The sequence below is a fragment of the Nerophis ophidion genome, linkage group LG06, assembly GCF_033978795.1.
Source record: "Nerophis ophidion isolate RoL-2023_Sa linkage group LG06, RoL_Noph_v1.0, whole genome shotgun sequence".
In the NCBI taxonomy this organism is placed as follows: Eukaryota; Metazoa; Chordata; class Actinopteri; order Syngnathiformes; family Syngnathidae; genus Nerophis; species Nerophis ophidion.
The window spans coordinates 55,235,283-55,262,550 of NC_084616.1; the positions used below are offsets into that span (position 1 = coordinate 55,235,283).

The following is a 27,268-nucleotide window of genomic DNA, read 5'->3' on the forward strand; positions in this document are numbered from 1 at the left end:
TTGTATGTTGTGATATGCACGCTCTGAAAGTAAAGGTTAAGAACTCAGCCAACACTCCTCGTCTGCATTATCCATAAATAGACAGACAACACATATACTCCGCTGCTTCACAGGCCGCTGGATGTAGCCGGCAAAGTATTCCCATGCTAGCTAGCCGGTCTAGCAAGCACGCGTCATTCAGTCCAAAACGGCCCGATCTATCCACATCCAGAATTGTCTGGCGGTTGTAAGTGATCCCGGAGTGACCACGCTGTAAGCCAGCCATGAAATTTGCAGAATTGTCCGGTATTTTTTGCCAAATGTTGCATCTTTACCAAGAGCCCCTCGACGCCGGGCGACGCCATCTTGTTAAGAAAAGGCGTTAACAAAATAAAAGCATGTAAACAACATACGCAAATGTGTGATAAAATAATTGTCGGCGTTAATAGATTGATGAGTTAACTCATAATTAACTCATTAATTTGCCCACCCCTAAAAAAAACATTTATGGTCTAAAACAGCAGGCACTCAAATATTGTTTCCTCATCACTCGCAGCCAGCCTTATACGTCCATCATTTTCACCGGTTGGTGCTGGGTTTTTCTTTGTTGAAAAGAAAGAAGTCTTTTCATCCATGCATTGATTACGGCGGTCTTTAATATATCCGTTAAGAAAAAGTATCCACTTCTTTTTATGGATTCTGTTTTTGCATTGCTACATTCCGCCACTATTTCTAAACTAGACCTCCGCATTGCTTACCTCCTTGTCTGATTGAGGGAGGGGGATTAATGGAAGACTGCGTTTAACACATCTCTGGGACACTTTGAATATCTTGTCATGCCTTTTGGCCTTACAAATGCGCCCCCAGTTTTTCAACGATGTCGGCAGATGTGATTAATCACTTTTGTTTCGTGTACTTGGATGACATTCAGACATTCAAATTTTTTCCAAAAACCGTCACGAACACGCCCAACATGTCCGCCTGATAGAAAACAGTCTCTTGTCAATGCAGAGTGCAAGTGCGACTTTCCATTCAAAGTGGCATATGGTTTCCAACCTCCTCTGTTCCTTTCCCAGGTGGCAGATGTGTCTCTCCCATCAATCCACCTGCACTTGCGACGGTCGTATCGGATTTGGTGTGGTACTCGCACGGCTTTGTCCCGGACAGCATAATGTAACTGTCGGCAGACCGTCACAGGATTCCTGCACCAGACTATTTCCCCAGTCACGATTTATGGCTGTTATCATGGAACTTACACCTTACTGGTGTTTTCAGGGAGGTGGCATCGAGATTCGTAGGTCCTTACAAGATCGACTCTGTGGTCAACTTGCTGGCTGTGAAATCTAGTTACCCCCTTCGCTCCCCATCAATACTGTGTTCCATGTCTCAAGCCAGTTGCCACAGTCGTCTTCGCCCCCTGATCATTCCTCCTCCTCCTCCACGTCTGATCGATGGTCAGGAGGGCAATGTCATGTGGCCACTGTGTTGCTTGTTCTGTCTTTTGTTTGCAGTTGACCTTATTTGGAGTTCCTGGGCAGAGCCACTGCAGTACACCTGGGGTCTATTTCAATTAGGCCAGCTCTTAAGCTCTGGACTAAGACATGCTCGACCCTAGATGATTCTACTTGCCTTTACCTGCTTCGTGAATGTTCTCATTGCCTTCTTAATTGCGTGTATTCTCCCAAGTACTTCTTGTTGAATTTCAACTAGTAAGTCTGGCCTTTTATTTGCACTTTGTTTTCTTTTGTTAGCTTCGCAGTGGCCTTTTGTCACCAGTAACTTTTAGTCATACTTTTTACCACTCCCTGTACAGTGCTTTTTATTATTTAATAAATTAATTGTTTATGGTCATCCTGTCTACTGTGTTTCTGATTTGGGGTCCGAGTTATGGCTTACTGCCAATCACAGCACTAAGTGGGCAAAATATAGTGCAATCCATAAATATGCACAATATATGCTGATTAACACAACGGCCACCATGCTGGGAGAATATGTAAAATTAGTAATTTAGCACACACAGAGTGATTTATCAAGATTGAAATGGCACCGTGATGAGGTGACGACTTGTCCAGGGTGTACACCGCCTTCTGCCCGATTGCAACTGCGATAGGCTTGAACCCCCCCGTGACCTCAGGAAGGACAAGTGGTAGAAAATGGATGACTGGGATGGAAATTGTTCTTCAGCTGCTGTTTTGTGTATTTAGTATATCTCGAAAGGACGTGCAAACTGGCCGTTGCGTAAAAATGGCTTTGAGAAAGGAATCGATTGTGCTGCAGTCCTGTTCTTGGTATACTTGTCAACATACGTATATGGATTGTCACAAATCAAAATATTAGACATATTTTCTATTTAGCAATATAATTTTATAGCTGCTGAATGATTTAAGGGGCTGAATAAGACTGTGTTGGTGTTTGTTGTTTTTTTTTTTTTCAAATGTTTTTTTTATATTATATGTTCTATAGTAAAAAACGTTTTGTAATATGCATTTTCTTACAATGGGTCATTCCAGATTATGGCTGTCAAAACAAATGCGATAATGCGTTACCTATAATTTCCTTTAACAGCACACATTTATTGAAGCGCAATTAACGCTCACACATCCTGTTTGACCCTAAATCCATTACGTAGTGTGGGAAAATTTACTTGCGTTCAGTTACTGTTGACCTATAAGCAGGGCTAAAACAGCAAGCAGAAATGCACAAAAAAAAGTTGACATTATAGAAAGCCCAGGTCTACAGCCATGGCAAGTCATTCTCCTGAGAAGACAAGATTATTTTCATCTATGATTTCCGTGAGCTACCAACAATGCAGCAAATACTTGCTGGCGCGCTTGCATTCGAAGGGTTGAAGCTTTACCTACTCAGTGGCCTAGTGGTTAGGGTGTCCCCCCTGAGATCGGTAGGTTGTGAGTTCAAACCCCGGCCGAGTCATACCAAAGACTATAAAAAAATGGGACCCATTGCCTCCCTGCTTGGCACACAAGGGTTGGAATTGAGGGTTAAATCCCCATAAATGATCAAGGGGATGGGTCAAATGCGGAAGAAAAATTTCACCACACCTAGTGTGTGTGTGACAGTAATTGGTACTTTAACTTTACTTCTGTGTCGAGAGTCTGCAGTCACTTCTTTCTAGTAGACTTTCATGTCATCAAAACATGTAAAGACGACTCTTGTCAAACAAATCACACATCTGGTCTAGCTACACTAACAAAATCGAAAAGTCTTATATTACGATCATGTTTTGCCAAAGATGTTTTGTAATGTAATCTGTGATATTTCCACCTAAATAAATGCTAGTACATAAGTTGACAAATGTGGTTGGGGGGAGTATAATGGGTATATTTTTTGTTCTGGATGATAAGCCCTCAATTAAATAATATTTAGCAGGCTGAATAGTACGGCGTGGCGCAGTGGGGAGAGTGGCCGTGCGCAACCCGAGCGTCCCTGGTTCAATTCCCACCAAGTACCAACCTCGTCACGTCTGTTGTGTCCTGAGCAAGACACTTCACCCTTGCTCCTGATGGGTGCTGGTTGGCGCCTTGCATGGCAGCTCCCTCCATCAGTGTGTGAATGTGTGTGTGAATGGGTAAATGTGGAAGTAGTGTCAAAGCGATTTGAGTACCTTGAAGGTAGAAAAGCGCTATACAAGTACAACCCATTTATCATTTATTTAGTACACTTTATTAATAAAAAGAAGGTTAAAACATTGTCATGAAGTGATATGAATACAATTACTGATAACAAGTACTACATGTAATGTACAGAATATAATTTATTCAGGAAGAAATATCACAGATTACATTACCAAACATCTTTGACAATCAAATTGGATCATAACATTTTGTGTTATTAATGTGCGAAACTGGTATCCTCTCCTCTGAATGCAAGTGCTCCTACAGCAGGAATACAAATTCTGAATTCCTACAATATACCAAATATGGCAATAATAATAATAATAATGGATTAGATTTATATCGCGCTTTTCTATTGTTAGATACTCAAAGCGCTCACAGAGAAGTGGGAACCCATCATTCATTCACACCTGGTGCTGGTAAGCTACATCAGTAGCCACAACTGCCCTGGGGTAGACTGACGGAAGCGTGGCTGCCAGTTTGCGCCTACGGCCCCTCTGACCACCACCAATCATTCATTCACCAGTGTGAGCGGCAAGGGTGAAGTGTCCTGCCCAAGGACACAACGGCAGCGATTTGGATGTCAATAGGTGGGAAGCGAACCTGCAACCCTCAGGTTTCTGGCACGGCTGCTCTACCCACTACGCCATGCCGCCCCTAGGGGCGGCATGGCATAGTGGCAAGGCACCAATGTACTGCAGGTATTTTTTTTGTTGTTGTTGTAATTAAAAGTCTGTTTGCGTCCATCTTGTATTAAGCTGTTTAAAAAATATTAACGTTTCAAAAAGCATTTCAATAAAACTAATTGTTTTAAATCAATGTATTATTGGTAGCAAAAAGGGGATTCATAGTAATATTTTGATTTTGACACACCTCATCTGTGCATACATTACTAGAATAACCATAGCAGATGCACAGAAGAGATGTGTCAATACCAAAATATTATTTTGAATCATTACTTTGTCATTTTGGGTTGATGCAGCTTTTTGAAGGGTATTTCAACACGTAAACATTACAGTATGTACTATGTACTTTATTATCATATATGTAACTCTGGGTAATGAATACATCCAAACACTTTGTTAATATTTATTATGTGTATGAACAGAGGGCAGTTAATATTGTATGGAGCTTCTAAACACGAGCACATTAACATCGGCTCTATAGTCCTTTACAATCTCATTAATACTATAGAAAAGGCCAACTCCCGTTTATTGGACAGAATAAAGTGCTTAAAAAATTTTGAACACAAATCATTACAATAACCACAAATATAAGTGTCTGTCTCACATGTAGGAATCGGTTGAGGACAGAAGTAGCCTAAAGGTGGTACATGGGGAATACAATTTTGGTAGGGAATCAGGTTTTGGCACAACAGAGGAAGCAGCAAATAACAGATTTAACATACAATTGTGTAGATATCACAATCAATGACTCGCCTGCTGATGGCATCATATCAGTTAATATTACATGTTTCCACTTCACTTGCTCCCAAATGTGCACATATACAATGTGAAACATGTTGTATCCCCATATATTTCATTTTTGCCGGTGACTTTTTCATCTCGCTAGGAAAAGCATCTGTTTGGCTCTCTTTTTTCAATGTACACCATTAAAGAGTTGTGATTGGATATATTTCGAATTTGTCCCACCCATCGACAAGATGTAATTAAATACGATTGGATTTTGTTTCTGTAAAAATGTTCATCTCGTAGTTATATGTTAACTAACATGTCAGTTAATTGTATTATCGTTTTATTCAACGCGCCTTTGTTTTGATTACTTATCTTATTTTTACTTGCTCCGATGTAAAAAAAACCAAAAAAAAAACCTGAATAAAATATACAGCTTACAGCCCAAGACGGGCACGGCTGACTCTGTGGACGGGCACAGGCCATGACGCCGGGACTGCTATGCTTGTGTTCTTTTCATGGGTATTTCAACGTCAAAGTCCACAAGGGTGTGTTATGTTTATTTAAGACTAAACCGACCATGAACTGCAAATGTTTTTCTGTCTTCATGTGATCGGCACAGGTTGTACCTCACTTCCCACCATACATTAAATTGGGATAGACTGGATAAATTATGGCTGTTTTGGAGTAATTACCCTGAGTGTGTCTGTCTGACTTTGTCAGAGTGGATTCCTGCCAGCACTCCCTGTCCTTTCTCTGTGATGGCGAAGCTGAATAGGAAACAGCCAATTGAGTGTGACAAACATTTTGTTTTATTGGATTTTGGATCCAGGTATAATTTCTTCAGAGCAGAAAAAATAATCTGATGATCTGAACAGAAGCCAGTCAACTCAGATTAGTTTCCAATCGCACAATTGGCTACAGTTTAGTTTTTTGACTTCGATCAGGTAAGGCAAGCAATGTATAGTCAGTTATGTTTTTATATAGACTACTGTATATAATATGAACAATTTTCACAAAATTTAAATTTTGAGAAATGAAGGTCTTTGAAAATATAAACACTGAATTATGTTTTCTAAGTGGCTAACTAACTAACTAACTAACTAACTAACTAACTGACTAAAACATAAAATGTCCCTCATTTTCAAGTCTCAAAGTGGACAGTTATTCACTCTCGAAACAACGTTAAAGACAGAAAGGACCTGGAACCAATCAAAGACGGAAAACTGTCCCTCTAATTGCAAAATGTTGATCTGAGAAGACATGGGAAGAGAAGACAATCCCGAAAGTAAGGTGAATACCCGCTGAAGGAATAAAATGCACACAAGAAATAAGGTACTAAAAGTCGACGAGTCAAAGATTTTATTTACACGTGGTTTTGATTATTTTGGAGGTGCACGTCACACTATACCGTGGGCAAAAACCTGACTTTCAAGTTAAAATTTGATTGCTGGAGAAATACGTTTGTACTATACAGGAACACATTTACGCACTACTGGGCATTAAACCCATCAACAGTGTACAAAACAGGTTATTTTCAGGCGCATTTAAAAATTTATTAAAACACATCAGCATATGTATTAGCATTGAAACACACCGCATATGTGTGCTAATACATATGCATGACACAGCATATGTATTAGCATTAAAACACACCGCACACAAATGCGGCCCTCTCCAAAGTTTCTCATAGTCATCATTGTCACTGTCACCGACGTCCTACTGGGGTGAGTTTTCCTTGCCCTATGTGGGCTCTACCGAGGATGTCGTTGTGGTTTGTGTAGCCCTTTAAGAAACAAGTGATTTAGGGCTATATAAATAAACATTGATTGATTGAATTAAAACATATTGTATGTGGCACTGTCGTATTTGAACTCACAGTTAGTAGGACCTATTCAACATTGTATAAGCCAGTGGTCCTGGCGAGCATTTAATCGCCAAAACAGCTGAGCTAGATTCCGGGATTGTCCGACATTGTCTCACAAGATGTAGTTATTCTTCAAATATCCTTCTTGAAAATGGCCTTGCAAATATATTCTTGCCATCTAATCAACATTTTGTTCTCCTTCTCTGCGATCCCGGACTGGCTGCGGCGCAACACTTTCCGCTTCCTGCCAAATTGAAACTTGTGAATGGATACTCACTTAGGAATGACAAGTGAGTATCCAATCACAGTCTCATTAACATCAGGCTACTTTGATAGGGTACTGTCAACAACTTGGGATCTGATTGGCTATTGCAACTGTCTCTCAACTGTGTTCTCGAATTCATCCACGAACGGCCCTGATGAGTATCCAATCACAGGATGCGTAAACGTCACGTTCAACGTGAGGCCATCTTGAAGGCCTTCACTGACAACAACTCATGATCTGATTGGCTATCGCAACTGTCTATCACTGTATGTCCCCGATCGCTTACAGTGCACGGACGCCCGCACTGTTGATTCTGAAGGCCACTGGCAGATTTGGTACAGCATGGCAACATAAGCTAGCTGAATTCTGATTGGATACAAACTAAAACTCAAAATAACAGCACTGGAAGGAACATAATATGACATGAAGAGAATATGAATACTTTTAGATATTTAGGGAAAGTAAATTAAAAAAATAATTCTATCTTTGATTATGATCATGATTTCTGGTTACGTTAGGCCAGCAGAGAAGGCCTTGCTGGCTTTGATGGCACACCACTGTCCATAAGTCATCTTCTTCATTTGTACAAACTACCCTGAACTGTACATGAACTGTATTGAACTTGGAACCCACAGGGAAAAAGAAACAGAGGGAAACCAAGAACAACCTGGAGAAGAAGTACGGAACAGGAGATGAGGGCTGAGGGGCTGTCATGGCAACAACTTGACCGAAGGGCACAAGATCGGAATGGATGGAAGGCTTTTGTCGGCCGCCTATGTTCCTCAGGGACTACAAAGGCCTGAGTAATTAAGTAAGCAAGTAAGTACCATGAACTGCAAAATGTGGTGGTTTGATTGATTGAAAGTTTTATTAGTAGATTGCACAGTTCAGTGCATATTCCGTACAATTGACCACTAAAAGGTAACATCCGAATAAGTTTTTCAACTTGTTTAAGTAGGGGTCCACGTAAATCAATTCATGTTAACACAAACCAAACAGTTATGGAGGAACCTTTAGTTTCACAAACTAAACAATTCAGGAACTTAAAGTTCCTTATTTTTTGGCGGGAAAAGAGACTGTTGTAATAATTACCTGGGATTCAGCTTTAAACACTTCCTGTTGTTTTTCACTTGCCATTGTTAGCTCGCGACATAGGAAGCTAAAAAGTTAAATGCATATAATCCGGATTGGAACCCTTAAAATGCCTCACAGATGGTTGAAGTTACTTTTACATCTGCACTGTCAACTGTGAGCATCTAGCTAAAGAGCTCAGGCCAAAATGCTCAAATGTTTGAACGCCCCCACATCTGTGGTCTGATTGTGCCCAATGGGTTGAGTTTGTTCATGCCTTAATGTGGGATCATTGTGGGATGTCATTGTGGATTGTGCAGCTCTTTGAGACACTTGTGATTAAGGGCTATATAAAACAACTTTGATTGATGATTGATTGATGAGTGTTTTTGAAATAAAAAAAAGTTTGTCTTTTATCAGTTTAAGTTTTTAAATGAGATAAATCACTGTTTGGTTAGTCAACCTAGCAATTATCCTGCATCACTGCAGCGATAAGTTTAACTTAATTTTTTAACCTATCATTAATTAGGTAAGAAATGCTTGACATGGCATGAATAAAATGAATACAACCTCAAAAGACAACAAAAAACATTTATTTTGCGACCCTTACATGGTTGAATAACTAGCAAACACCATTATAAAGGTACTGAAGTTTAAAATCGCTTATGTGTATCAATGCTTAAATTCTGACCGATTTGTGCAAAATGTATGTACTTAAAATACTGTATAATGTGTCATCTTTTTTTTGCCCATTTCCTGTGTTACTGCTGGTTTTGCCGTAATAATTATGATACATTTATTTGTTGTGACTGTTATGTCGTATTGATCAATGTGTTACTAAACAATCACATTATGTAATTCCTATACTTTCGTATTCGTGATGAGGAGGCGACTTGTCCAGGGTATACCCCGCTTACTGCCCGAATGCAGCTGATAGGCTCCAGCTCCCCCCGCTACCCCTTTATCATATATTATTAGAGTACAGTTGTACCTCAATTTAATTCATTTAACAAAAAGTATTGTTTTGGACCAAATTTTCAAGTCTTTTTTTTAAAGTACCAGTACCGTTTAATTTAAGTACTAGCACCGTTTTGAAAACAGTGATTTGGCACCAGCATTGAATTATAGGTAAACAATACCCGACCCAACCCTACTCACGGGGTGCTGCCATCTTGATGTCCATCCATTCATCCATTTACTACCGCTTGTCACGTGGTTACATACTACATGTATGCTGTAATAATATGCTGGACATTTTATGTTTTATGATGTAAACCAGGGGTCACCAACACGGGGCCCGCTGGCCTGTTCTAAAAATAGCTCAAATAGCAGCACTTACCTGTGAGCTGCCTCTATTTTTTAAATTTGATTTATTTACTAGCAAGCTGGTCTCGCATTGATCGACATTTTTAAGTCTAAGAGAGACAAAACTCAAATAGAATTGGAAAATCCAGGAAAATATTCTAAAGACTTGGTCTTCACTTGTTTGAATAAATTCATTTATTTTTTTACTTTAATTCTTATAACTTTCAGAAAGACAATTTTAGAGGAAAAATACAACCTTAAAAATGATTTTAGGATTTTTAAACACATATACCTTTTTACCTTTTAAAGTCCTTCCTCTTCTTTGCTGACAATTTAAATCAAAGTTCAAGTAAATTTAAATTTTTTTATTATAAAGAATAATAAATACATTTTAATTTAATTCTTCATTTTAGCATCTCTTTTTTCGACGAAAAATATTTGTGAAATATTTCTTCAAACTTATTATGATTAAAATTCAAAAAAAATATTCTGGCAAATCCAGAAAATCTGAAGAATCAAATTTAAATCTTATTTCAAAGTCTTTTGAATTTCTTTGACTATTTTTGTTCTGGAAAATCTAGAAGAAATAATGATTTGTCTTTGTTAGAAATATAGCTTAGTCCAATTTGTTATATATTCTAACAAAGTGCAGATTGGATTTTAACCATCATCAAAATTCTAAAATTAATCTTAATCAGGAAAAATTACTAATGATGTTCCATAAATTCTTTTTTTAATTTTTTCAAAAAGATTCAAATTAGCTAGTTTTTCTCTTCATATTTTTCGGTTGAATTTTGAATTTTAAAGAGTCGAAATTGAAGATAAACTATGTTTCAAAATTTAATTTTAATTTTTTTCGTGTTTTCTCCTCTTTTAAACCGTTCAATTAAGTGTTTTTTTCATCATTTATTCTCTACATAAAACTTTCTGTAAAAGGAAAAAAAATGACAGACAGAAATAATCATTTTTTTATATATATAGATTTATTTATTAAAGGTAAATTGAGCAAATTGGCTATTTCTGGCAATTCATTTAAGTGTGTATCAAACTGGTAGCCCTTCACATTAATCAGTACCCAAGAAGTAGCTCTTGGTTTCAAAAAGGTTGGTGACCCCTGGTGTAAACTATACTACTAAGCAATTTTTATAAGGTTAATGACATGCTTTCTTGTGAAAAAAACAGCCTAAATTGGAAGGAAAAAATATATTTTTTGTGTTTTATTTGAATAAATTGTGGGTATCCATTGTACAAGTTACAAGCTGTTGGTAGACTGTTGTAATTACAACGCTTTATGCTTTATTTTCAGATATTGCAAGTTAATCTGTCCGCCAGTTGCCCATGTCTCATGTCGCCTATCTAAGTGCTTGGTGCTCCACCAGTTTTTGTCATATAAAAACGGCATTGATCACAGGCGGGGCCGATCTTAAATGTGACAGTCTCGGCGCACATATCTGATGCCATCTGTTTGCAGCGCTTCCAACTCACACAAGAACCAGATTGCTCGGAGATGTAAGAGCTCTGTGACGTCATTGGTTTTGCTGCCTTTTAGTTTTCGTTGTCATCTCCTACCTGTGCGCCATCTGCTTCTCCGATTTGGCTTCCGTGTAATGTTGCGTGACCTCAGGAACCACCAGAATGTGAAGTGAGTACAAGTAGCGAGCCATGTTTATTAATATATTTGCTAGTGTTGAGTGAATTATGTGTTGTTGTTACCCTTGGTGTTGCATAATACATCTCTTTGTGTCATCTCAATGTCATGACTATAAGAATCTGCCACTTGATGACATACACTAGCACAATCTAGAATCTAATAGTAGTGATGCATCAAAATTCTGTCAAATAATATAATAGTGTAGTTTTTTTTTACCTATGCAGACGATGTCCATGAAGCCGTACATGCCGTAGCAGATTTGGAAGAGCAGGTCCTGACGTTGCCACTTGGCCGAGGGGCTGAGGGACGACCAGATGAGCCAGGATATGCTGGCAATGAGGAAAAGGGAGCCCAGGATAATGGCCGCTATCTGCACCTTCTCGATCACTGTCAGAGAGATGGCCTGCCACTGGATGAGAGGAGGAAAGTGACAGGAGTGGAACGACTTTTCACATCCAGTAAGTGTGAGTAGAGCACTAAAAAGTGTCTCCAGCATTTCTTTCAAATTAACATCACAGTACATTAGCACAAAAGTGCCCTATTACACGTTCTGCTGTCAGAATTAGCAACCTGAAGGTTGCTTTAGTAATTCTACATTTGATAATGAAGCTATTACCACATTTGTTGAATTAATGTAAGTCAGTTACATTCATTTGAATGTAAATTGTAAAACAAATGTTTTAGGTGCTAAAAGAATAACTCCTTCACTAATTTTTAACATCTACTCATTGTACCGACCTAAAATCCGTTTCATAATACTATATGTTATGTTTCATTGACATGGTCCAGTGCTTTGTTCCTGGTTTCCTACTAGCACATATTTCCATGGCAACAGTGAGCTCCACCAATCAGAGAGGAAGCTGTGGCACACATGCACACTTGGTAGTGGGATGCCTTGTCCTTCTTAATAACAAACATGATTTTTTTCATGCACTGAAGGTTATACTAAAGGTTAATATAATGCAGATGGGCAGATTCTTCTTAGTCTCCTTTGGATTAAAAATATAGATTGATAAAATAGACAGACAGGTAACTAGATAGATAGATAGATAGATAGATAGATAGATAGATAGGTAGATAGATAGATAGATAGATAGATGGATAGATGGATAGATGGATAGATAGATGGATAGACATATAGACAGATAGATAGACAGATAGATAGATAGATAGATAGATAGATAGATAGATAGATAGATAGATAGATAGATAGATAGATAGATAGATAGATAGATAGATAGATAGATAGAATGATAGAATAGAATGGAAAGTACTTTATTGATCCCTGGAGGAAATTCAGCACCACGGTTTGCTCACAATAAATAAACACTTAGGTATTTTTTACATGTGAATAATATAAATACAGTCTCTTATACAGCATAATTCACATGTGAATAATATAAGTAGTCTATTCCAGTGGTTCTAAAACGGGGGTACGCGTACCCCTGGGGGTACTTGAAGGTATGCTAAGGGGTACGTGAGATTTTTTTTAAATATTTCTAAAAATAGCAACAATTCAAAAATCCTTTATAAATACATTTATTGAATAATACTTAAAAAAAATATGAATGTAAGTTCATAAATTGTGAAAAGAAATACAACAATGCAATATTCAGTGTTGACAGCTAGATTTTTTGTGGACATGTTCCAGAAATATTGATGTTAAAGATTTCTTTTTTTGTAAAGAAATGTTTAGAATTAAGTTCCTGAATCCAGATGGATCTCTATTACAATCCCCAAAGAGGGCACTTTAAGTTGATGATTACTTCTTTGTATGGAAATCTTTATTCATAATTGAATCAGTTGTTTAATTTTCAACAAGTTTTTTGTTATTTTTATATATTATTTTCCAAATAGTTCAAGAAAGACCACTAAAAATTAGAAATATTTTGCACCGTTATACAATTTAATAAATCAGAAACTGATGACATAGTGCTGTATTTTACTTCTTTGTCTCTTTTTTTCAACCAAAAATGCTTTGCTTTGATTAGGGGGTACTTGAATTAAAAAAATGTTTACAGGGGGTACATGACTGAAAAAAGGTTGAGAACCACTGGTCTATTATACATTCAAGTACAGTCAAAAAGGAAGATATGCATTATACAGATAGATCTCCTTTTCATATTTTTAGTCATCATTTTACACAATAGCCCTTTGGGCACATTTGACTATGCTTTACAATGTCTGCCTAGCAACAAGCGGCCATGCAAACATGTGACGCGTACCAGGAAAAACAATCGGAGGAAATCTATTGATCTCCGCTGCTGCCGTATACTTATGAAGTGGAGCCAAATGAATGCACCCCAACTTCCCCACGACGCAGCAATCGGAAGTCACACAATAATGTCTCGTTAAATATACTTTTTGGTTATTGTCTTTAATACAACCTGATTGGTAAATCTGTTAAATTGATGTAAAGACAACATGACACACATACAAGCAAGCCCTTCCAAAAAATATTAGATTTGCTATCAGCATGAAAACTGTAATTTCATTTTACTGCTGATGTCTTCAGTCATGTTTCTTGTCTATTTTTTTTATTAGCTTGGCTTGGAATACGGTTACCTCCAGAATTATTGAGACAGACATGAGGTCTTGAGCTCATGAATACCATCAAATTCTGAATTTCCTTCCCCAAACCACTGACTTACTTGGTTGCTGAAGAATTCTAAAACTGTTCATCTTTGAAAAGTCCTGAGTTGTTCTCTTATTATGATTAGGGTCATTATGCCGCTGCAATGTGAAACACAATCTGTTTGTATAATTTATGCGATGCAGGGGGCACATGTCCCTTGCACTGTTTTTTGTCCCTTGCACTCTCTAACATCCAAAAACAATGCTACATTGTTATTTTATGCTACCAAATCAAACACTAGCGCCAGGCGGAAAACGGCCTTGTTAGGCTGGAGCTTGTCCTTTTAAACCGGCCACCAGCTCATCGATCGACTTTCTGGGCCTGGCGTCTTGACTGCATGCTGTCAATCATTGTCATGTCAGTCTTTTGTTCCGGCCTACATGGTTCGATTCCCAAGCAGGAAACCTAATCATAATCCAATCTTGAAAAAACATTGTTAATTGTGGTATTTTGTAAAAAAAATTTTTTTACAATTTGTTTCATATTCATATTACTTTGGATAGTAGGAATCTAATTCCTTCAAGCCACTCACACCCCTTGCACACAAGACGGTTGTGCTTCTGAAGTCCAAATTTCATTTCTGTCTTGCACACTGGAAGGAGTGTTGAAAAGAGAGAAAAACACATTCTTATTGGGAGTAGGAAGTCTCAATATTGAAATTACTACACTGCCTCGTTTCATTGTTGAAGATCCCTGCACGTGCTGAAAGACAGCATCTTTATCCTTCATGATGGTTGCGGCATTTGAGCTGCAATTTTTTAATTTCACTTCGCTTTTCACTCTCCTTTTCTTTTGCACTCTGGGGGATATAATGTACAAACCCCGTTTCCATATGAGTTGGGAAATTGTGTTAGATGTAAATATAAACGGAATACAATTATTTGAAAATCATTTTCAACCCATATTCAGTTGAATATGCTACAAAGACAACATATTTGATGTTCAAACTGATAAAAAAAATTTATTTTGCAAATAATCATTAACTTTAGAATTTGATACCAGCAACACGTGACAAAGAAGTTGGGAGAAGTGGCAATAAATACTGATAAAGTTGAGGAATGTTCATCAAACACTTATTTGGAACATCCCACAGATGTGCAGGCTAATTGGGAACAGGTGGGTGCCATGATTGGGTATAAAAGCAGCTTCCATGAAATGCTAAGTAATTCACAAACAAGGATGGGGCAAGGGTCACCACTTTGTAAGCAAATTGTCGAACAGTTTTAGAACAACATTTCTCAACAAGCTATTGCAAGGAATTTAGGGATTTTACCATCTACGGTCCATAAAATCATCAAAAGGTTCAGAGAATCTGGAGAAACCACTGCATGTAAGCGATGATATTATGGACCGTTGATCCCTCAGGCGGTACTGCATCAAAAACAGACATCAGTGTGTAAAGGATATCACCACATGGGCTCAGGAACACTTCATAAAACCACTGTCAGTAACTACAGTTTGTTGCTACATCTGTAAGTGCAAGTTAAAACTCTACTATGCAAAGCGAAACCCATTTATCAACAACACCAAGGAACGCTGCTGGCTTTGCTGGGCCCGAGCTCATCTAAGATGTACTGATGCAAAGTGGAAAGGTGTTCTGTGGTCTGACGAGTACACATTTCAAATTATATTTGGAAACTGTGGACATGGTGTCCTCCGGAACAAAATAACCACCCGGATTTTTATAGGCGCGAAGTTCAAAAGCCAGCATCTGTGATGGTATGGGGGTGTATTAGCGCCCAAGGCATGGGTAACTTACACATCTGTGAAGGCACCATTAATGCTGAATGGTCCATACAGGTTTTGGAGCAACATATGTTGTCATCCAAGCAACGTTATCATGGACGCCCCTGCTTATTTCAGCAAGACAATGCCAAGCCACGTGTTATAACAGCGTGGTTTCGTAGTAAAAGAGTGCGGGTACTTTCCTGGCCCGCCTGCAGTCCAGAACTGTCTACCATCGAAAATGTGTGGTGCATTTTGAAGCCTAAAATACGACAGCGGAGACCCTGGACTGTTGAACGACTAAAGCTCTACATAAAACAAGAATGGGAAAGAATTCCACTTTTAAAGCATCAACAATTAGTTTCCTCAGTTCCCAAACGTTTATTGAGTGTTGTTAAAAGAAAAAGTGATGTAACACAGTGGTGAACATGCCTTTTCCCAACTACTTTGGCACGTGTTGCAGCCATGAAATTCTAAGTTAATTATTATTTGCAAAGTTTATGAGTTTGAACATAAAATATCTTGTCTTTGTAGTGCATTCAACTGAATATGGGTTGAAAAGGATTTGCAAATCATTGTATTTCGTTTATATTTACATCAAACACAATTTCCCAACTCATATGGAAACGGGGTTTGTAGGTTAAAGTTAAAAAGTAACCAAAAAGAAGAAAAGTGACGTTGTACTTGCTCAGTGTAGCGATGTGACTTCCACTTACTCTGCATGCGTAGTCCGGTAGTTCTTTTTCTTTTTGTACAGTACTAATGATTCATGGGCGTGTTTGTAACCACAAAACTTTGTAACGTGGAACGCCATAAAATGAGGACCACATGTACAGTATATAGTCCAATTATCCTATATTATTCACAGTTTATATTGTCACTACTTCTGTCAGCAGTCATCAATATACCAGTGAGCATGTGCTATGAATATTTATATAGACACATGTCTTTGGAGGTGGGAGGAAGCCGGGTACTTCGGCTTCCTCCCACTTCCAAAACATGCATGTGTCTGTGTTGACCCTGCGATGAGGTGGCGACTTGTCCAGGGTGTACGCCGCCTTCTGCCCGATTGTAGCTGAGATGGACACCAGCGCCTCCCATGACCCCAAAGGAAATAAGCGGTAGAAAATAGATGGATGCCAACACTGCTACACCATAGTGTGGTATGCTTTTGATCATAAGCTGTTATGTTGTTGAGTACAGTTTTCTGCTCATCATCCAGATACACTGGTAACCCTGATTTGTTTAAACCAGGGGTGTCAAACGTACGGTCCGAGGGACGGATCAGGCGCGAACAGGTTTTATCCCGCCCGCGGGATGAGTTTGCTAAGTATAAAAATTAACCTGAAATTTGTGAATGAAAGAGACGGCTGTTCTAAATGTGTCCACTGGATGTCGCAATAGCAATTCTTTGTAGATGATGCTACATATGTACAAAATAAACCATGTGATGTTTATACATCAATAGAGGAAAATTATCAAACTACATAAATAACATACTGTAATTTATCTTGATAGATAGAAAAATAACACCAATGAGTTGACTGATGAACATTATCACATAATTTATTTAGAAATTATAAATAACAACAAATAAAGATAGAATGCTATTAACCGCAACATGTAAGTGTAAAGAAAAAAAAAACAACATTATGATTTTTACATTTTCAGAATGTGCTTGTACTATTTTTAAACAAAGAAGTTGTCTTTATTTTTAAGTTATCGTGCCATGAATTTACCAGTCTGACCCACTTGGGAGTAGATTTTTCTCCATGTGGCCACCGAATCGATATAAAATTAGTTTGACACCCCTGGTTTAAACCATTTGTTTTTGTGTTCATTAGGCATTTTTTGATTGTGGATGTAATCAATGCAGTCCACTTTAGTTATCTTACTGTGAGTTACTGTGGGAACTTTAAGCAACTCATTTTTAAAGGCCAACAAATTGTATATACTGTACTTCAATGGCCCGCTCAGTTGCCGCATTTGAGCCCAATTGAGATATTTTTTTAAATACTGGCGAGTGTGGACAGAAAAGCTCCCAAAAAAGCAGCAGTTGAAGGTGGCTGCATTGAAGGCCTGGCAAAGTATCTCCAGGAAGACAAATCAGAACTTAGCAGTCAACAACTGCAAAGGATTTTCATTCAAGCAGAGTGGTACCGCAACTTAGAGCCCTGACTCAAGACTAATTTGAGATAAGAACCGTCTCTTGGCTAATTTCAATGCTTTATGCTGCGAGCAAAAATTTCAGTTACAAGCATCACCACCATTAGTTGCCGTAGAAAATGTCGCAGTGAATCCCATAAGATCCGCCCACAACATACAGTCTTCCTCGCTTGTGTTAGAGGAATATTTTCCATCTTAGCAGAATAGACTGCATTAGATTCATACTCTGGTCACTCCATTTTGCTAAAAGGAAAAAACGCAATTAATCTACCCTGTTGGTTTGTTAGCACCTGCGATAAATCACACAAATAGCTTATTTTTAGATTAGATGGTGATAGGGGGTGCAAGGTACGGGATGGAGAGAAAGCAGATTCACGCCACTTGCGAGGGATAGCAAAATGGACAAAAACTTGTGGGGCGCAAAACCATCTTGCAGCCCTTACAGACACTTGTGATTTAGAGCTATACAAATAAACTTGGTTTTAATGATTGATCGATCTTCGGAGAATGCGCCTAACTTTGTAGAACTCGGTCTTGCTAATGTTTTTACTTATTTTATTTGTAGAATAAATTGTTAACCTTCAATTCTAGTCTCCTCGCTTTATTGGGGTTTTCAGAATAGAAACAGGGGAGATTAGCATTAGCTAACATTAGTTTATAGCTAGAGATTGACATAAGTTTATTTTTCCAAAAATGGGAAGGAAGTAACTAAGTGTGACGGACAGTGCTGAGAAGATGAAGTGAATGATATTTACTGAATTAAATATATACCTAAATGGCAGATATAAATCCATGAAAATTTGGAGAAGCTGCTGATGGTGTGTTTGATAGAGAAGTAGCTCGAAGGAGATACTACAAAAGTCCATTTTCCAAGATAAATGCTGTACATTTTCATTATTTTACCTCATAAAACTACTGTAGAGAGGAACCTCAATTTACAAATCCCTCTATTTGCCAACTTTTCGGTTTACAAACTTTTAGATCGAACCTTATATGCTTCCGTGTGCAAACCATTTAAAAGGCATGTTACATGGTTGAAATGTGCTGCTCATTTCAATGGGCAAAATTGAATTGAGAGTGTTTTGAGGTAAAAGCTCCGTCATAGAACCAATAAGCTCGTAAGTTGTGGTACTACTGTATTAGAAATGATGGTTATATTTACAATTAACTGAATTTTCTAAAGTTTTGAGCCCCCCCAAATTCATGTACTCTAGATACAATAACTGTAATTTATGTTTTTATTGTCAGTGCTCTTAAATGAAAGCAAAATCTACAGTTCCATTCATTGTGGTGGACATACCTGCAGGGGGTTTTTAGTGCTGATGGCCAAAACCTGGTACTTGAAGTAGCAAAGCTCACAGCTCCAAGAGCCCCTTTCGCTGATCCAACGGATGAGGCAGGGCTGATGGGTGCATCGAACAGACCCATCACACCGACAAGGGCTCAGCAACTCACCCTGCAGAATAAAAGAGGAAATACAGCTGGTGTGTCAAACTCAATTTAGCTCAGGGGCCGCTTGGAGGAAAATCTATTCCCTTGTGAGCCGGACAGGTAAAATCATGGCATAATAACTTAACAATATAACTGCTACAACTTCAGATTGTTTTCTGACAACTCCAGATTGTTTTCTTTGTTTTACTTCGGCCCAAAATAGAAAATACACAATTTGAAAATGTACATATCACAAATAATCCTCTTGACAAAACACTTTTTTAGTTGAAAATTCTGAGGAAAAAACGGTGCTGTTTCAAAAACACCAAGAAGAAAACAATTAACTTAAACTTAATCTCAGTGTCTACAAAGTAATTAAACTTCAAATCACAGCTCATGTAGGATTGAACAAAAAACAAAACAAAGCATAAATAAAAACTATTTTATGTATCAACTACCTCATTTGTCATTTCCACATGATACTCCTGTGCTAAATCTACAAACCATAAAAACTGATGTAGAAACCATTTAAGAGTGTTGAGTTACTCCCTGCCTTCTAGGAGGCATCATTGTGTGTCTCTAGAAAAATAAAAGCTGTGCAAAGTGTGAACAATTTCAACAAACCAAAAATAAAAACTTAAAAAACTGACAGTATTGTAGGAAATCACACTGCTCATTTTCTTTACATTTGCACCAAAGACATTAGTTTCACAGAACTATATCAATATGCAGAGTCTCATGCAGCATTGTAAGTGGAGTTACCAGTTGTTTATTTTACTCCTGTTTGTTTTACGTTGGGTTGAGGGGGAGGAGTCGCAATCCTGCTTTACCTTGTACCTCTTGCTTAGTGTACTTACTATTTGCTTGCACTAACATAATTGCTATTGTGACATCCATTGGACACATTTAGAACAGCAGTTTCTTTGATTTGAAAATGCAGCTCAATTTTTCACTTGGTAAACTCATCTACCGGGCCTGACTGAACCTATTCCCGGGCCTGATCCGGCCAGCGGGCCGCATGTCTGACATCACTGGAATACAGAATGTCGGGCCTGGAATACAGAATGTCGGGAAAACCCATATCATATTATGAACAATCTTTTGTTAGAGAGACACAGTGGAACATCAGCTACTGGCCTCCCAACACCTTATAAAATATGTAGTTTGACACAAGGAAGAAAATGCTTTAAATGGCACGTAAATTGTGTGCTATGTTTAAAAACGTAACATTACATAAGTGCTGATTTCCTTTTTTAAAATGGTTATTGTAATATTACCTGTTAAGTTACAGCTTTTATCATGCGGCAGTTTGGAACAAATGATTTGAAATATGCTTGATCAAAATTAACACATAATATATAAATAATTACCTACTATTAATTAAACATCTTTAAATACATTCTAGTGACAACCAGTCTCTTTTATGACTACAATGTTTGAACTAACAGCATTAATTAAACGCTCAAACATGACTATTTAGTAGAATATGAAGTGAGACCGCGCGTGCATCAAATATTAACTGTGTGCCACGCTCAGGAATTTGCAGTAATTCAGCTCCTTGTTGTGACTCATAAATATATAATTTAAAACTAACATAAAATAACATGACATGTTTGCCTCAGGGGGCACACATGGAAGCCTGGGACTTTTTTTTGTTCTGTCACTATTTGGATTTATTTAATATGTGACAAATCTTACAAAGTAAAAATACTCTCCGACAGATATCTAATGTTGTCCTAAAAATAGAAATGTCCTCCCTCACTAATTTCATGGAGTCCCTGAGAGTCAAACGAGTGTGGCACTGTGAGCAAATCTATGGAGCAGCAGCAGAACCTGAAGCCTGCTGCCCTTCTGTCGGGTCCGTTCAACATCACACATCCATTTTGTCAGTTTTTCTGGCTTACATTCTGACGAGAAGTCTTGCATCACATGCAGAATATTTTTTGCACTTTCCCGAAAATGTGCATAAAAACAATGGTGTTGGGGGACAACTGTACGAATCATGAGCAGATCAATGCGTGCGTGTATCTTGGTGCAATCGCCATGTTAGCACGATGAAACCACAACAGCAGGTCAGGAGGCGGCTTGAATGGCGGGGAGGCGAAGGGCTGCTTGAAGACCGATGACAATACTTTGTCAACAAACAAAGCAGGGACACCGACTGCCACGAGAGCAGCAACATTAGGAGGGACGATTGAGACATTGTATGCATGCTCACACATGATCGGCTAACAACCTGCTTGTTTGCAGCGCCACAGCAGTGAACCACTCTGCTGTAGGTTAATAACTTTGGCTCTCTGAATGCTGAGTGTCACATTTCTCCTAAGATGGAATCTTTCCTTTGGCAGCCCACTCCAAATGCTGCCTCTTACACGTCAGGAGCTCTGGCGCTTCACACAAAACACATCCGCCACCAATGTTCATCATTTTACCTGGCACATGCACTAAAGTGCAAAGTCAAGAGGTACGGTGTTGACCACCATTTGTTAGTTATGTGGTAACATGCATAACAGCGTTACATTAAAGAACCTTACACAACTCAACATGACCGAAAAGAAGAAGCCATGTTTATTCAAGCCTACCTCTTCTTCGTGTCCTAGCAAAAACTAATAATATGTTCACATTAGCATTTTGTAGCTGCATATTGATGTCTAAATCTGCACTGAGGAGCTGTAAGTATCTAAAAAGACCGCATCAGACTTCAGTGCCACTAAGGAATTATTTTTCTTACTGATCCATTGCCTCCTACCTACAATCCAATGGTATAGTCCTATTAATGCTTTATGTCAGTAAAGACATGATGGAATATTATTGTCCATTGAATGTGAATATTTTATCTCATTCTCTATGTGCCAGAAAGTAGCATTCTAATTATTTTTCGTTTATTTATTTAGATAAAGAGCCCCATCATTTTTAAAGATAATGATTTTAATTCACATTTGAAACACTTCTTTGTGGTCCAGATAACATGTATGGATATGCTTTGGTGTACATTTTGCTCCACAGCCATATTTATAACCCATTTGGCGAGTCTATCTGCAAGATTTTTATTGGTGAAGGAAGGGCTGGGCGATACAGCTGTATACGCGATATAATGCGGGTTTGTCTCTGTGCGATATAAGAAATGACTATATCGTGATATTCGAGTATACGTTCTCACGCAGTTGCTTTTAGCTGTGGGCATTACACTACAGGCTCTTCCCACTCCTTCTTGTGTCTCCTTCTCACAGACAGTAAGCGCACTTTCTTGCATATGTCACATACTGTCACGTCATACGTCACATACGTATATACGCCCTCGCCCAGCAGAAAGGTAGCAGCATGGCTAACGTTAGCTGTGATGCTAGCGAAGCCGTGCGAGTGGTAATACGAGGGAAAGAAGATGCGAATCTGGTAACAAATGAAGGAAGAATTAATTCCCAAGAAAAACAGCACGGGGTCCATCGTCTGGCGGTGGTTCGGCTTCAAGCGGGAATATGTCGAATAGACAACTTTAATTTGTCAAGTGTGGGGCACAAGCGTTGCTACCAATATTATGATTACTGCTAATATTTAGCATCACTTGAAAAGTCACCTGCTAATTACTGCTTAATAAATACAGTTTTGGTCAATTGACTTAGTTGTGATTTCCTTCTCTGCATGAAAGTTTAAAATGAGCGTATATTAATGAAGTATGAACAAGAAAGTTTTAATGTAGACACATAGAATCATCATACTGCTGTGACTATATGCATCAAGTGTTAATTCAAGGCTAAGGCAAAATATCGAGATATATATTGTGTATCGCGATATGGCCTAACAATATCGAGACATTAAAAAAAGGCCATATCGCCCAGCCCTAGGTGGAGGCATTCTTAATTTGCAAAGGAAACCACAACCCACCGAAAGTATCATAATTCCATCCATCCATCTATTTCCTACCGCTTTTCCCTTTTTGGGTCAAGGGGGGTGCTGGAGACTATCCTAGCTGCACTCGGGCGGAAGGCTTGGTACACCCTGGACAAGTCGCTACCTCATCGCAGGGCCAACACAGATAGACAAAATTCACACTCACATTTACACACTAGGGCCAATTCATCTTTTGAAAATGTTCCCTGTTTAAATATATCTCTTGAAAAAATCAACACTATACTGTATATTAGGGGTGTGGGAAAAAATCGATTTAAATTTTAATCGCGATTCTCACGTTGTGCGATTCAGAACCGATTCTCATTTTTAAAAAATCTACGTTTTTTTTTTTTTATCAATCCAACAAAACAATACACAGCAATACCATAACAATGCAATCCAATTCCAAAACCAAACCTGACCCAGCAACACTCAGACCTGCAATAAACACAGCAATTGAGAGACAAAAACACGACACAGAACAAACCAAAAGAAGGGAAACAAAAAGGAATATTACCAACAACAGTATCAATATTAGTAATAATTTCAGAATAGCAGTGATTAAGAATCCCTCATTGACATTATCATTAGACATTTATAAAAAAAAAAGAACAATAGTGTCACAGTGGCTTACACTTGCGTCTCATCTCATAAGCTTGACAACACACTGTGTCCGATATTTTCACAAAGATAAAATAAGTCATATTTTTGGTTCGTTTGATAGTAAAAACAAATTTACATTATTGCAATCAGTTGATAAAACATTGTCCTTTACAATTATAAAAGCTTTTTACAAAATTCTACTACTCTGCTTGCATGTCAGCAAACTGGGGTAGATCCTGCTGAAATCCTATGTATTGAATGAATAGAGAATCCTTTCAAATCGGGAAAAAATCGTTTTTGAATCGAGAATCGTGTTGAATTGAAAAAAAAAAATTAGATTTTGAATCGAATCGTGACCCCAAAAATCGATATTGAATCGAATCGTGGGACACCCAAAGATTCGCAACCCTACTATTTATGTTTTCAAACACTGTCATAGATAAACTTCATATACAGTATAGAGATTCACCGGTCACAACATTAGGTACACCTGCACACTCACCGATCGATTTAGAGTCGCATAAAAAACAACTGATTTTACCAGCATTTATCTCACTGCATGTTGCACGTCTCTGTTTTTATGCACATTCCAAGACTGTATGGAAATAATACTTAATCCTACAATTTGTTTATGTTTCCTCATTGCCTTCCAGGTTTACTTAATTCCCATATTAGTATGTCTACATCGCTATGACATCACAACTTGCAAAATCCTTTGAACAGAGGCATCAAAGACTGAGCGCAAGCTTGCGCGAAAATTCATTAACCTTATGATTTGATGCTTTGATATTGTTTAACATGATTATCCAACATTGTAACAACATTTATATGTCAGAAAAGACACAAATCATCATCCATCCATCCATCCATTTTCTACCGCTTATTCCCTTTCGGGGTCGCGGGGGGCGCTGGCGCCTATCTCAGCTACAATCGGGCGGAAGGCAGGGTACACCCTGGACAAGTCGCCATATGTACCCTTTTATAGTATTTTTTTGTTTCTGCAATTGTTTTCTTTTTTACCGAGTATGGTACAGTATGGTCCTGTTCAGGAGTTTCCTGTTCCGATGTTTTAATCATAGATCGGCTTGATAATAGCAAACAAGCAAGTATCGGATTATATCAGTTTGCATGTAAATTCTCAAGTAAGCGGTCTGATAGAAGCAGTCATGCAGCGTGTTTATCTGTAAGAACCTTGACAGCATATAAATGTTCTCCAATAAGCACCCAAGATTGGTCTTTGGGTATTTTAGTGAAATAATTTACAAAAAACAAACACGGTAGGCTATAGGCTGCTAGCAGCTACACAACATCTAAGCACACAAAATAGACATACATAAATGTCCTCAATTTTACGATATTGTAGTCTAAAATACACATATTTTTATTATCTATAAAAGCGGTAGAAATGGATGGATGGACTCATTAGATGTTATGCGATGAGGTGGTGACTTGTCTACGGTGTACCCTACCTTACGCCCGAGTGCAAGTTGGATAGGCTCAAGCCGCCCGACAACCCTGATAAGGACAAGCGGTACCAAATGCGTACGGATTGCGTTTGACTTTTGTTGCTGTTTGTAGAATGGTGCCGTCGAAGTGGCAGCCAAGGTTGCGGCAGCTCTTTTATGTCCTCTTGTGTTTTCTGTAATGTGTCCTTCTTGTTTTCAAGTCTACACCCTGGACAAGTAGCCGCCTCATCATTGGGACAACCCCATCCATCCATTTTCTACCGATTATTCCCTTTCAGGGTTGCGGGGGGCGCTGGCGCCTATCTCAGCTACAATCGGGCGGAAGGCAAGGTACACCCTGGACAAGTCGCCACCTCATCGCAGGGCCAACACAGATAGACAGACAACATTCACACTCACATTCACACACTAGGGCCAATTTAGTGTTGCCAATCAACCTATCCCCAGGTGCATGTCTTTGGAGGTGGGAGGAAGCCGGAGTACCCGGAGGGAACCCACGCATTCACGGGGAGAACATGCAAACTCCACACAGAAAGATCCCGAGCCTGGATTTGAACCCAGGACTGCAGGAACTTCGCTTTTGTCATAAACTGCGTAAGGGGTGGCACGGTACATTTATGACTTTTATGCAACTTTTAATATTTTTTTGTAGACATTTTGAATCTGCACTGCGCCCACATAATTTCCCCATTGTGGGTTAAATAAACGGCTATCCTATTTTATCCTAACAAAAGTCTATCTTATCTATCTTTGTTGTTGTTTTTGTTGTTTTTATACAATTTGATTTTATTGTTTTGATTTTGTACGGTGTCTTTGAGTGCCCAGAAAGGCGCCTTATAAATAAAATTATTTATTTGTAAGTAATGCAAGTTCCCTAAGATGCTCTTCATCCATCCATCTCACTGTCCCCTTATTTAAACTGTCCACTATGGGTGCCCGAGCTTTCAGCCGCTCTGCCCCACATCTTTGGAACTCATTACCACCAGACCTTCGCAACTTGGACTCATTATCCCTCTTCAAGTCAAGACTCAAAACACACCTATTCCGGACTGCCTATTCTTTGTAGTCATCCTATCTTATCTATCTCTGTTGTTGTTATTGTTGTTTTTATCCAATTTGATGTTATTGTTTTGATTTTGTACGGTGTCCTTGAGTGCCCAGAAAGGCGCCTTATAAATAAAATGTGTTATTATTATTATTATAATTATTCAATTTACTGCATCATGAGTTTAACTTGATTCATTATTGTGGCCTCTAGGTGTCACCAAAAAAAATCACAATTCCACTTTAACTTAAAGACAGACTGTTTGAAATTCTCTCAGATCACTACATAATCAAGCACTGAAAATCCTCAATAAAAAGCCTCAGCGATACCACCGTTGCAACATACTTGAAAAATACAGTATACTTAGCTTTGAAAACTTGATCTGGTACTCCAATATCCACATGGTACATAAGATCCTAAAATATGCAACTCCTCCTCCCTTAAAAATATTTACATACAGCTATGCTCGCAATAAACAAAATAAGTGTCAAAGGTCTTTATCCAGGGGTGATTGTAATGTTCTAAAAAGAAAGTCTGCCTTCTCCCAATCAGCCTCTTCATACCAAGCCATCAAAGAATGGAATGGGCTCCCAGACAATCTAAAGAACAACTCAAGTTTTCACAGTTTCTCATAGGCAATTTCTCAAAGACTGGCTTTTAGACCACCAGTCCTACTTACATTAACAATACCAGGCAGGTAGGTGACTATCATATGATGCCCTAGCGGGAGCAGTGTGATAGCCGCCGGTGTATCTAATCTTGTAACATCGCAATCTTGTTTACGTATGCAATACAAATGCGGTATATGGCTATTGAATGATACCCTTATGGGTACCAGTTAATAGCAACTGCACTGTATGCTGTGTCATGTGGACTTTGGTAAAAAAACTGCTGCACTTTATATACTTCTGTACTTTTAATGAAGCTGCTAAAATATTGTAACTTGACCGCCCACTGATTTGTAACTCACATACCCTCTATGTATTGTACTTGTATTTTAAATTGCTTATAATTATGTCATTTAAATGTTGTTGTGTATTTTTAATCCTGTGTAATTTTTTGGATTGTGGATGTTAAATATCCCATAAAAGTAGTACAGATGGAAATTAGCATGGTGTTAAATCTGG

At 38.3% G+C, this 27,268-nt stretch overlaps 1 protein-coding gene across 1 annotated transcript in view; it reads right to left on the minus strand.

Annotated features, from left to right (window-relative positions):
- marchf9 (membrane-associated ring finger (C3HC4) 9) overlaps nt 1-27,268 on the minus strand; it is a 48,306-nt gene that overhangs the window by 6,306 nt on the left and 14,732 nt on the right. The window contains exons 2-3 of the mRNA XM_061904322.1: nt 19,009-19,164; nt 11,399-11,591 (exon numbers count right to left, since the gene is read on the minus strand). Of these exons, the coding sequence (XP_061760306.1) occupies nt 11,399-11,591; nt 19,009-19,164 (349 nt within the window). The remainder of the gene's footprint in view (nt 1-11,398; nt 11,592-19,008; nt 19,165-27,268) is intronic.